The 12,485-nt window shown below is 38.1% G+C and overlaps 1 protein-coding gene across 1 annotated transcript; it reads left to right on the top strand.

The window, feature by feature from the left end:
• Window positions 1-2,464: 2,464 nt before the first annotated feature.
• On the top strand, window positions 2,465-8,075 carry il20ra (interleukin 20 receptor, alpha). Its single transcript, XM_062437797.1, has 8 exons — window positions 2,465-2,723; window positions 4,108-4,231; window positions 4,640-4,845; window positions 5,058-5,233; window positions 5,368-5,512; window positions 5,941-6,077; window positions 6,900-7,328; window positions 7,413-8,075. Exons 1-8 carry the CDS (start codon window positions 2,675-2,677, stop codon window positions 8,073-8,075), a joined length of 1,929 nt encoding a protein of 642 aa, XP_062293781.1. The 5' UTR covers window positions 2,465-2,674.
• The last annotated feature ends 4,410 nt before the right edge of the window (window positions 8,076-12,485 follow it).

The raw sequence follows: 12,485 nt of genomic DNA, 5'->3' as shown, positions 1-12,485 counted from the left end.
ACAGTGTTTTTGGTTTTTGGGCAGGAGTTACGGTTTTCTCACAGTTTGCAATTGTTCGGGACCTTGTCAGAAGCCAAATTCTGAGGCATTTTGAGAATTTTTTCCAAGCAGATTCTCAAATCACCGTAGCAACCATAGAACCTCTGCTGTCCTTGACAGCCTGTTGCTGGGCGGAAACTGACCTACTTTTCTGTGATTGGCTGATTCCTGTCTCTCAGCAATAGCATCAATGTTTAGGGTAGAGGTGGTGACTTTGATTGACAGGTGACACTCTGTAGGGGGGGGGGGGCTTCCGCAGACTCGGTGGGAACGCCCACAGAGGTGGTGACTTTGATTGACAGGTGACACTGGTTAGTGGGCGGGGCTTCAGCGAACTCGACGGGAACACCCACAGCATTTGGGAGCAGAGACCAGAGGCTGATTTTTACACAACTTTGAAGCCTGATTTCACATATTTGGCGATTTTTTTAATCATTCACATTTGGCAGGGTGCTTAACAACACACTTTTTTGTGGTATGTCAAACTCAGAACACATATTTATTCTTACTTTACAGGGACTTTAAAAAAATATTATTTATGCTTAAATATGATGAACATTTACTTAATATTTTCAGGGATGTTAAGTTGAGAATGAAGTACATTACACCTGATACTGACTAGTAAGATGTACTTAATACTCAAAACTAAATATGCAGGGTGACTTTTGAACCGGGATGAGTACATGATTTATTCCCAGTCAATTTCCAAGCAGATTTCCAGTCATAAAAAATTATAATGAAATCTACTCTCTTAATGATAAGATTTACTTAATAATTTCATGACAGTTTGTTATTTGTTTTGATCAGGGTGACTTTTGAACACTGGAAATAAATCGTGTACTCGTTCCGGCAGCAGTCCCGTGGCACTCAAAATTTCCCTGGAATTTTCTAGTTATTATTATTATTCTTCCGACATTTCGTGCCCCAATTTCGCCCCTTTCCCAAATGCGAAAATGCTTATACTTTTGCACGGACGTCCGACCTCATCCGAAATTCAATATTTTTGGGTGGTCGCACATGGTCGACGCAGAATGGCGGAATAGCGCCCCCTACAAAGTCCAAAAATGCCCATAGGGAATTTTGCTAACTTTGTCCTATGCTCACAAAATTCGGTACACATATGTATTATACCCACATATGCAAAAAAAGCCTCTTGACCTCATGACCTCAACTCAACAGGAAGTTGGCCATTTTGGTTTTGATTTTTCCCGCCTAAAATTAACTCCTCCCACAGCGTTCGCCTGATCAAGTTCAAATTAGGTACGCAACATCTCCAGACCTAGCTGAGCTTAAGTTGTGCTCTGCGCATCCGTAGGTCAAAGGGCGTGTCTGCCAGGGCTCAACTAACTTTGGCGTGCTCGCCATGTACATACGAGTGGCTCTCACGCCCACATACTTCATCCAATCAGCTTCAAACTTGCTGGACATGATGATGGCTCCGCCCTGAACGTCCCGATATATTAACTTCCCACGTAACTCATAGTGCCCCCCGCTGGTAACAGGAAGTTAACTAAGATTCATTAAAATTACATACTTTATCCCATCAACTTCATTCAGAACCAGTTGGTGAAGCTACATTATGAACACTGTGAAGCTACGAGTAATGGCGTCCGTGTGGCGACGCGGCGACCATCAATTCCTCGCCATGAAAATACGTTTGGCTTTTTGATGGCTTTATTGAACTTGTATCATCATGAAAATTGGTACACAGGTGCAAACCCACTGTTCCAGTTTTTACGCAGCAATGTTAGCATATCCAGATACAGTACCTCAGTACACCTGCCTCTTGAAACAGGTCGCAAAATTAACACAAGTCAACGTTAATGTTCCTTTAGGTTTCATGTCTCAATTGCAAACGAGCTAGACTTATAATGTTAATTTAATACGTTAAATAATCAAATTTCAATGCATTTGTTCTTAATTTGAGCATTTCCAACTTTATACCGTTATTACACACCACTAACATTTCAGAGAAAATTATTGAACTTTTACTGCACTAGCCTATTTATCAGGCAGCTGTTGCAGATTAAGATTTTATGTACATAACATGTAATACACTGCAAGACATGCTGCAATCAAACTATTAGGTTGTAAAGTAAAAATAAGTATTTCTACACTGTGGTATTGCCACGTTTACTAGAACTTCCCCTGCTAAACTGTGTATTGTTGCTCTTTGTGTGTGGTGTTTCCCCTCCCCGCACAAACACACACACACACACGCACACACACACACACACACACACACACACACACACACACACACACACACACACACACACACACACACACACACACACACACACACACCGAGGAGGCACCTGTAATGTTCACAAACAGGTGAGGTCACATTCCTTCCTCCTTCACGGAAACCTGTCGCATAGTGCTCCTTTTGCTTTTGTTATAAATCATAGCGAGTTTACCGGCTGGCTGTCACTCATACATTGCCAACTTTAATCTCCACAATTTCATTTGCTCCTTTGAGCATGTGTTTTCGTGTGTAATTGTATATTCGTGTGGAGAATCAGATCAGCGCTGTGTCGTGTGACAGTCCACAGCTGGAGTGGAAGAGCTGAGAAGCGGTCAGAGGTTGAACATGTTTGTCTTTCTCGGGAAAACATGAGCCTTCCATGCAGAGATGTGGACAGTTTTCATTTTTCTGATTCTTCAGGCTCTGTACTGTACAGGTATGGTTGCATTTAACTAACATTAAGAGTATAAATGCTGTTTTTCTTATTTTTATTTATTATATTATAGGCGTATTCATGTGACTTCAGGGCACAATAAACATTAGGGTTAGTTTTAATGCCCTTGGTCAGCTGTTTGTGTTTTCGTGTATCTGTGTGGTAGAAATAGAAGGAATAATCAGAAATAGCAAGTGCAATGTGCTGCAGATTCATGTAATCAAAATGAATCTCACTGGATCTCTGTTTGCCTTGTTAGCTTTATGATGGGACTGCAAATAAAGTGGGCCTATAATTAGGGCTGCATTCAACAATTATTTGAATTATTGATTAATCTGACATTTATTAACTTGATAAGTCTATTTGTTATTTGGTCCGTAAATATCAGAAAATGATGAAAAATGTCAATCATTGTTTCTGAAAGCCAAAAGTGGCATCTTCAAATATCTTGTTTTGTTCACAACAGTCTGCAACCCGAAGATATTCAGTTTACTATCATAGACGACCTAAGAAACCAGAAAATATTCACATTTGAGAAGCTGGAATAAGAGAAATTGTATTGGGTGAAAAAAGACCCCAACTAATGAATCAATTATCGAAAATAGTTGGAGATTGATTGAGTAGTTGGCAGCTAATCAATTAATCAACTAATGCTAGTCCATATGGTTGTAGCTCTACTTATAATACAAACTGCTTCATTATTACAACCTGTATTAGAAGCATTATGCAAATTGTTACTAAGCATATTGTTCGGGATTTCTCACTTATTATGCTTATGTGTGTCAGTGTGTCACAGCTTGTTTAAGGTATGAGTCAGAAATTGTTCATTGGCCTTTAATTAGCCATTAACATGAGGAATGTGTGGAGCTCTATTTCAAGTTCAAATTTAATTTACCATGTCTTCAAGTTCAGTGGCCTGTAAGCTGAAACCAGATCAATAGCGTGAAACTTGTATCAATTAGCCCATGCAGTGCTTCAAGTTTAATCATTGTCTGATGTATTGAAGGCTTTTCCACAAGTGAACATATTTTTTATGAACAAAAACTAGTAGTGATGCATAATATTAGTCTAAAATCCCCAAATTGTGGATTTGGCCAAAGTCTGAGAAACAGTGGCAACAGCAGAAGCTTTCAGTTTACATGTGAGACATTAACAAGTAACTTTATGGTCAATGTTAGAGGAAGTTCAAGGGTCGGCCACCTAGCTGCCTGGATTGTAAAGGTAATCTTGCATTGCACAACCAGAATTTGAAATGTATGACAGGCATAAGGCCATATAAATCCTCCTGTGAATAAATTAATAGCTAATGGCTAAGTTATAGCTTAATAACTCAGAAGATTCCTTCACAACTATCTTTTACAAGCTCAACCTTTCCACCTTTTTTCAGTCTCTTCATCTCCTCCCAGCCCCATCAATGCCACCTTCTCTTCGGTGAATCTGAGGAACTTGCTGCAATGGTTCCCAGGAAATGGCACACCAGATGACACACTCTTCACTGTGCAGTATGCCATGTAAGCAAAGATTTTAGAGTTAAAATGAAACATGAATGAATATTGAATTTAACAGAAGTGTCCCCAGAGACAAAGTTATTAATTTGAAGTTGCAAATAAGTGAAGTTATTTCCTTATTGGTTCATTTGTCATTTGTCACCACTTTACCTGGTTAATGTTGACATTCATGTACAGTATTTACATAGGTCACTAGTCTCAAAGGAATTTAAAACAAAGCAAAGAGGAAATAGGACAACAGACAAAACACACAAAATACTACTGAAATTACATCTGCAATAACAAACAGCCTTTCTGAAGCCTCAACCTGAGGTTTTTTGCCTGAGGGGGAATTGAACAACAGGTTTTTTGGGATTACGTCTTCCACTATGTCATCCTCTAATCTATGTGTGTTTACTCTGTCTTTTTCAGCTATGGGGACAGTGTTGAAGGCAGCAGAGGAAGACGAGTGCACTGGAGGGCTGTGCGACACTGTACAGAAATAGTGCGGCACTGGTGTGATCTGACCAGTGAGATGTGGGATCAGGAGCAGGGGTACCATGCTAGGGTTCGTGCTGTGGGGAGAAGAATATTGTCCAAATGGGTTACAACACGGAGATTTGATCCAAAGTCAGACAGTAAGTTCAAGTGACATTCTGTCCAAAAATGTGAGCTGGAGACACACGGGAAGACAGGACCAAAGACAGACAGTCGAGATGTCCTTAACTGTAGTCTTTAAGTACACCACTCTTTTGGTTTGGTTGATGGTTAATTTTGTTGACTTATTTGCATTTTTACTTAAATTTATTTTAAAAATCAACCAAAAAAACATTTTTGTCTATCCCTATAGCTAGTTTTGGGCCCCCGCTCTTCTCTGTGGAAATTGAGGAGAACAGCGCCATCATAACTCTGAAGGGACCAATGAGATATCTGCCCAACAACCAAACCCCAGAGGTTTCCATGGCAACACTCTACCCCCATATGAGCTACAACCTCTCCATCCACAATACACGTCGTCACCAAATGGTGAGTGCAAATATATGGCTTGTCCCACCCTCCTGGCACGGACAGGGTGTACACCTGAAGCTCCCTTATAAACTTGTGACAGTTTGACTTATTATGGTCTACCCTGTTATATATGTTTGCACGTGTGTTTGCAGAACCATTTCTCAGTGTTCTCCAGTCTGTACAAACATCGTTTCATGGACTACGATACAGAGTACTGCTTCTCTGCAAAGACGAGGTTCCTCTCCATGCCTGTTCAGTGCCAATCCTCAGCGTGGCACTGCATAACCACACCTCAAGGTACAACCACATTGTTTTTGTTGGGGTTTTTTTGCTTCCTATCTGACAGAATGAAAGGAATGTGACTGAACATGATGCAGAGGCCAAAGAGGGATTGAATTACTCGAAGAGTTTGTGTCAGAGAGGTATTGTTTGTGAATTTATTAGGTTACTTAAAGTGTCAATCAATCTGTTTGTATTTTAATAACAATGCAATGCAGACATTGTACAATGGTTTCTGATATGGCCTCATAAGCCCAGGGGGTTCAAGCATTTAACCTGTTATTTAACCTCAGGTCAAAACATAACAATATTCAGAAGTTGATTTGGAGCACTAATGATATGTCAAAACTGCATCATTTTGTGCACTATACAGTATTTGTGTATTTGTAAACATACATCTTGCATGTATGTGTCTGCGTGACACTCCATCTCCTGTCTCCCTCCAGATCCTATGATTGGCCAGCTGCAGAGGGTGGTTGTGGGTATTATTGTGTCATCTGTGTGCCTGTGTATGGTTTTGGTGGTTGGCTACGTTCTCTTTCATTATTTGACGGGGAAAGGACAGAAGAGCCCATTTACCTTGGTAATGCAAAGACACACACATACACACACACACACACACACACACACACACACACACACACACACACACACACACACACACACACACACACGATGCACTTTGTACTGTCAGTAACACAAGAAAAGAGATAAGATTAACATTATTGTCACCTTAGGGAAATTCCTCTTGGGTTCTGCGTTACTGCATCAAAAAATATGTTTCCCAAACATACTTACTTACATACATACATACATACATACATACATACATACATACATACATACATACATACATACATACATACATACATACATACATACATACATACATACATACATACATACCTTACATCATTTATACAAAACAAACAAAACCAAAGTAAGACCAATGACATCAATAAAGAAAAGAATAATAACATTGCACCAGTATTGCTCAGTCTAGTAGGATAGTACTATGAAAAGCTTCATAAAAGTGAACCTGGTATTTATGTAAAGATTAGTAGGACAGTATACAAGCAAAATCCTAAAACAACATGGTTACTCAGGGGGTTATTATTTAGTTTTTGTTCTTTCTTTTTTTTAATTTCATGCTTTCCATCGTCTGGTTTTGCTTACAATCTCTGATAATATGAATAAACATGAAACACAGATACATTCACATACACAAAACATAAGACACAAGGCATACTCATTAATTTTTTTGTGTAATTATTATGTGTTAAATAAATTATTTTTGAGGGTTGGGGTTTTTTGCATTTTATCTCAGCCATTTAATGTATCAAACCTGTTTCAAAAGCTAATGATCAATATTTTCATACCACATACCCTCCCCTCCAACCTCCAGGACCCACCTTCATTTCATTCCCCCCCTCTGACCTTCCCCCCTGAGAATACCAACCTCATCATCATCACGGTCATCAAAGATGAGCTACCAGCATTCTTTGATGGCGACTTATCGAAGTCTTCGTACTTCAATAAGGGGCAGTTACGTAATGTAGGTCCTCCACCAATGTATGCCCCCCAGAGGTCTGAAACACCCCCAGAGCCTGAGGAACTCTTGGATGATTTGTCTGTTGAATACGGAGGTGTTGGCATAGCTCCTAAGACCACTGAGGGAGGAGAAGGGGAAGGAGGAGACTGGAGGCATGACGGGAATAATCTGAGAGGTGAATGTCACAAATGTGTGGCGAGAGACACTTATGAGAAGAAACAGTGTAAGATTGAGGATGATCGTCCTGCTGGAGTTTACGCTTCTCAGACAAAGTCCCCGCAGGTGTCAACCCACACACACATACACCCACAGACACACACACAGACAGAGATGAGCACACTTGTGCAGGCGCATGCATGGTCTCAGATAAATCCCAAGACCCAAACTCAGGCATTGTTACGGCCTTTTCATGGAGCAAGCAAGGAAGAGGTGGACAGAGAGGGGGAGGATAGAGAGCATTCAAGTTTACATGCGAACAAAAACCCACAAACTGGCCTCTTCCAAATCCCTTTTAACCTATCAACAAAGTGGGAGGGAGGGATGGAAGGAAGAACAGACAGGAAAAAAGATGAAGGTGCAGGGGAAGGAAGTGGCAGTGAGAACGTACCCCTTCTATGTGATTGTACCTGTCAAAACATCAAACCCACTCCTAGTTCCTACACCCACCAATCACATTTCTTGTCAGATGACTATGGCATTTTGAGACAGGCTTCAGCACAGGAGGAGGAGGAGGGAACTAATTGTATTAACTGGGATCCTGAAACTAGGAAACTAGTTTTGCCAGAGATGGCGTTCAACAGGGAGGAAGGTTGGGAGAAAGAGAGAGGAAAAGAGGACTTGATGGGAGGTGAGGAGGAGGAGAAGGAGGTGAAGGAGGTGAAGGCGATGAAGGGTGAGTTGAGGTTGGAAAATGTGTTTGTCAGACAAACATCTGGGGAGGAGGAGGAGGCACAGAGAAGGGTGGAAACAGCATGGGAGTCGAATGATATTATGACTAAATGGAGTTTAGTGCTCTCAGACGATCAGTAGATGATATTCATCAAGACATTTAACACATCATGACAAAAAATGCTCTTTGTCTGCACTTATCCATAAACATGAAAGTAACATGATTGATAAGTCATGACTGATTATGATTCAGTTTGACGTATGATTAAATTGAAGTCTTAAAAGCACTTAGCTCTGAAGTAGGATTACTTTTACACCTCTGAATGTCACTGCTTTATCATCAACAATTTATGGTTTGTCTGATTACTAATCATATAATCACACACTGTAATCTATGAAGGAAATGATCTTACAGCACCAAGAGAGAGATGTTGGCCTTAATTTTGAGCAAAATATCCTTCGGGATGCTGTGCAAGAATCAACATATTCTGTATTTATTTGTGTTTAATATGAAGTTAAAGTTCCTTTGAGAGATTAGTGTCATCTTGTAGTAAAATATTTACTTTATTTGTGATGAGGATGCGGTCTGCCAGGATGTTAACACTACGCTTTACGTTTGTTTAAAGAGCATGAAAACAATGGTAATTTAAAACCAGGAAATGGAACATCATTGTCACCACCCAACAAAACACTATTCACTATCCATGTATAGTGTTTGCAGATCTGACCACATATCCGTGTTTGCTTGACAACTTTGTTTAGTAGTAGGAGTTGTAGGTAGTGTTGGTTTTGTTGTATCTGTTAGTTCCAGGTGAAGCACTTAATCTGTTCTAGTTGAGACACTTTGAATGAAACTGCTACAAGATATGACATGTTACATTATTTGAATGTTGTGGGTAAACTGGGCTAAATTATATTCAAAGCAATCCCACATTTTCAGACACTGCAGCATCTGTTCTGTGCAGATCAACGTTCGCTGAATATATTATATGAAGGAAAGTTTGTGATTAATGTGTTTATATATAGACAAAAAGCACTTTTCTTTTTTCTGTTCTTTTTTTTTTAGCCAATAATGTTTTATTAACAATAAAGCTGCCTAACCTACAGAATGTTTCAAAATGATCTCTGCTTTGTACTGAAAATGGATCTGTGAACATTAATTTGCAGTCCTTTTTCTGTTTATTTTTTACTTCCTAACAAAATATGTGCAGTACAAAATGAACAGCAGTAGACTCATTTTTGCTTCTACAAGTTGTCAGACTTCATTCTTTGTTCCTGTTTCTTCTGGATTCAATAACCACAGCATAAGCTTACAGTAGTATTTAAATATGTAATGATTGAAGTACAGTAGACACTGCACTAACTTTTGTACTCTTGTTTATTGTTCAGAAGATTGCTACCTAAATCATTATCCGCTATATAAAAAGAAGGAAATCAATCAATTTTTTTTTTCTTTCTCAATCTATTTGTTGTCCTTGATGAAAGAAGGAAGTGTTGGGGAATTTCTGTGTCTAGCTTAACCATGAAATCTCTTCCTGTTGACTGGTAACCCGCAAGTACTGAATGTCTCAGTAAAAAGGTGATTATGAAACAATCTCACATACACGCACACTTCGATTCATTTCTTTACACAACTCAGGTTATCTGCGATGATCTTAATGATAACCTTGACTATGTGCATGAAGTCAGCTTTAAATGGTTTGACTCTTGGAAACAATAGCAATACTGTAATATTTGTGTCATATTTTTCATTCAAATAAAGTATCAATAGTAAGTAATAAAGTGATATATAATTTAATGTAATTATTTGCTATCGTTTTCTTTTCTAGGGGGGGTTTAGTGTCTTTTACATAACCTGTGTCCGCTTACTTAAGTAAATGTCTCTTACATTTTTTATGAGGTTTGTCCACTGTACTGAACTGATGAATGGATTTAACTTTTTTTTTTTTTTTTTTTTTTTTTACATAAAATTGATCTTCAGTTAGACTGAATTGTTTGCTGTCCATTTTATCGTACCAGTTGTCCCATTTAACTTGAACATGACATTGGAATGAGGTAGTGGTTCTTGATGTATTTGAAGGTTCAAAGTTTAAAAAAGTATTTTGTTATAATAAAGTCTTTAAGTGACTGTGAGTACTTATCTTAAATAAACATCATGAAAACAGTCACTGAAATCTAATAAAAGGTCATTGTTTAGTAAGATGACAGAGGATGGAATAAAATATTTCTTAAAGATGTTTCTTGTTGCTGAAGGTAGTTGGGGTTTTTTGCATTGCCTTTTTAAAATGTAGTCTGTGTGTTCACTTACATTGAAGTTTGTGTCTAGGTAGTTTTCAGAATTTTAGGTGGTTTTCTTGTTAATTACCAAAAACTTGACGAGTTTCCCCTAAATAAATGATATATAAATATAAAAACATTCCATTCCATTTTAGAAATTCCAATGTGTCCCTCCGAAAGTACAACTGTAACAATATATTCTCTTTAAACAAGTAAGAATTTATATTAACTGAGTGTCCACTGGGTGGCAGCAGAGGCATGTCAAGATAAGTAGAGTGGTGTACTCTGCTGTTTTCTATTCTTTCTGTTTATAACATTCACACGGTTAATTGACATGTATTATGTCTTATCATAATTTGTGGTTGTGCATCTGTATTTGTGATGTTTGTAGATTGATGGATCAAACAGGATATCCACAGTTTTATATTTAGAGGCTAAAAATGGAAGGTAAAATCAAAGAATAAACTGGTTAGGAAAAGCAGTTAAAGTTAATTTGGTCCTTTTTTAACGGCATATTTATTTGATAATTTTCAAAAGTGCTGTCATTCATGTCTATGCTGTGATTTTATTACCAGCGTGTTTATATATTTAAGCCTTGTGTTTTTTGAGAATACTTCCTGTCTGTCTGTTAAAGAGGAAAAATGTTTAACAAACAAAATTCATCGCCTCCTTCTTCACATCCTCTCCTCATCCTGGCACTTGACCGGTTCAGATAACAGACACTCATTTATCAAGAGGTACAGTCAATGTTCTCACCGTTTTTTATTGAGTGTTTTGGCTCTCCAGGACAACAACCCTGCCTACAGGAAAAAATGTTAAGCTGTAAAACAAACAAACCACAAACCAAATTAAGTCAATTACAACACAACATGTGCATATATCAGACTATAAATGTCTCAATAAAAGGAGAGTTACACCACATATGCAGCAGGAATTGATGGTGGGAAGTGATTCAGAGGTGAATCTGTATCTACAAATTGAAATCTCATTCAAGAGAACAGGGAATGCTATTATGTGTTGCACAGAGAAAAAACATTTGAATAAATTAAATGAATGAAAACGACAATAACTTCAGGGTTAAGTTGATTCCATATGTTTGCATCAGTAGCATGTATAACACAGTGAAACATGAATTAAGTTATAATATAACATATCATATGGGAATTATAAATAACTGCAAATATCTTACACAGAATTACAGACTGACTCAGTTCTTAACGAAGTGGCCTCAGTCAAAAACAATAATCCTAAAAACTTAAACTAGTTGATTTGCAGTTTAAAGAAAGACTGAACTAAAGTAATGCATAGATGAACTGGAGACTAATTCAATTTATCCTTTAAAAGCAAAACCCCCAAACATTTTATTACAGGCTAATGTAAGAGAGAAGTGACAAAAGAGTACTAGTACAAACTAATTGGCATCAGAATACAAATAAGTTAGAAAACTGCCAAATAAGAAAATTGTGTGGACGAGCCCCTATTTTGTCACAAGGCTCAATAGTGTGTGAACAAGGAGGGAGGCCCCACACGGTCCTCAAAATAACGCAAAATGTTTAAAAAATATGTAATATTGTTAATAGTTACAATTGTTACAAGAAACTAACTGTACTGTACTGTATTCAATAACAGTCAATAAGAATAATAGTCATGCCTGTCCACGCCTGACTAAATGAGATCCGCCATCTCCAGTTGCGTCAGTCTGGTGCCGGCTCTCCCTGAAAAACATAATGTTCCTTGATAATGTATCAGAGAATTCCTCATTTAGACAACTATTACATAACAGTGATGAAAACGGTTCCTGTACACCATGTACTTCCACACACATCGTGCACATGTACTTCCACACACGTGAAATACAGGCGAAAATAACCAAATCTGGCATAACTGGAAGATAAGAGTGTTTTAAGACTGTATTATAGAACTGTGTTATTACAGTCCAGTCACAGCACTTGATGTATGAAAAGTTGCTTTGTAAGAATGTAGGATGTCCTCTGTGTCCCATGACTTGTCAAAGAATCAAGAAGAAATCAATCAAAGCTGTCATTTTTTCTAAATGTCTCACAGAACAATGCTGTGAAAGTTAACTGCTATGTCTGTCATATGGAAAACCCAACCCATACAGGAAATATCAGATCACAATAGTGCAATATGTTGTGTTAACAAACTGTATAACAAGAATGTAAAATATTGTTTCTGTCTCAGAGATATCTTCATACCAGCTGTTACGTAGCTCATACCTCTTATTTAAGCTCATGTGAACAAGTAAAAAAAGTC

This window comes from Scomber scombrus, chromosome 17 (assembly GCF_963691925.1).
Source record: "Scomber scombrus chromosome 17, fScoSco1.1, whole genome shotgun sequence".
Lineage (NCBI taxonomy): Eukaryota > Metazoa > Chordata > Actinopteri > Scombriformes > Scombridae > Scomber > Scomber scombrus.
The sequence above is the reverse complement of the archived record's forward strand: the minus strand, read 5'-3'. Positions and strand labels throughout refer to the sequence as shown.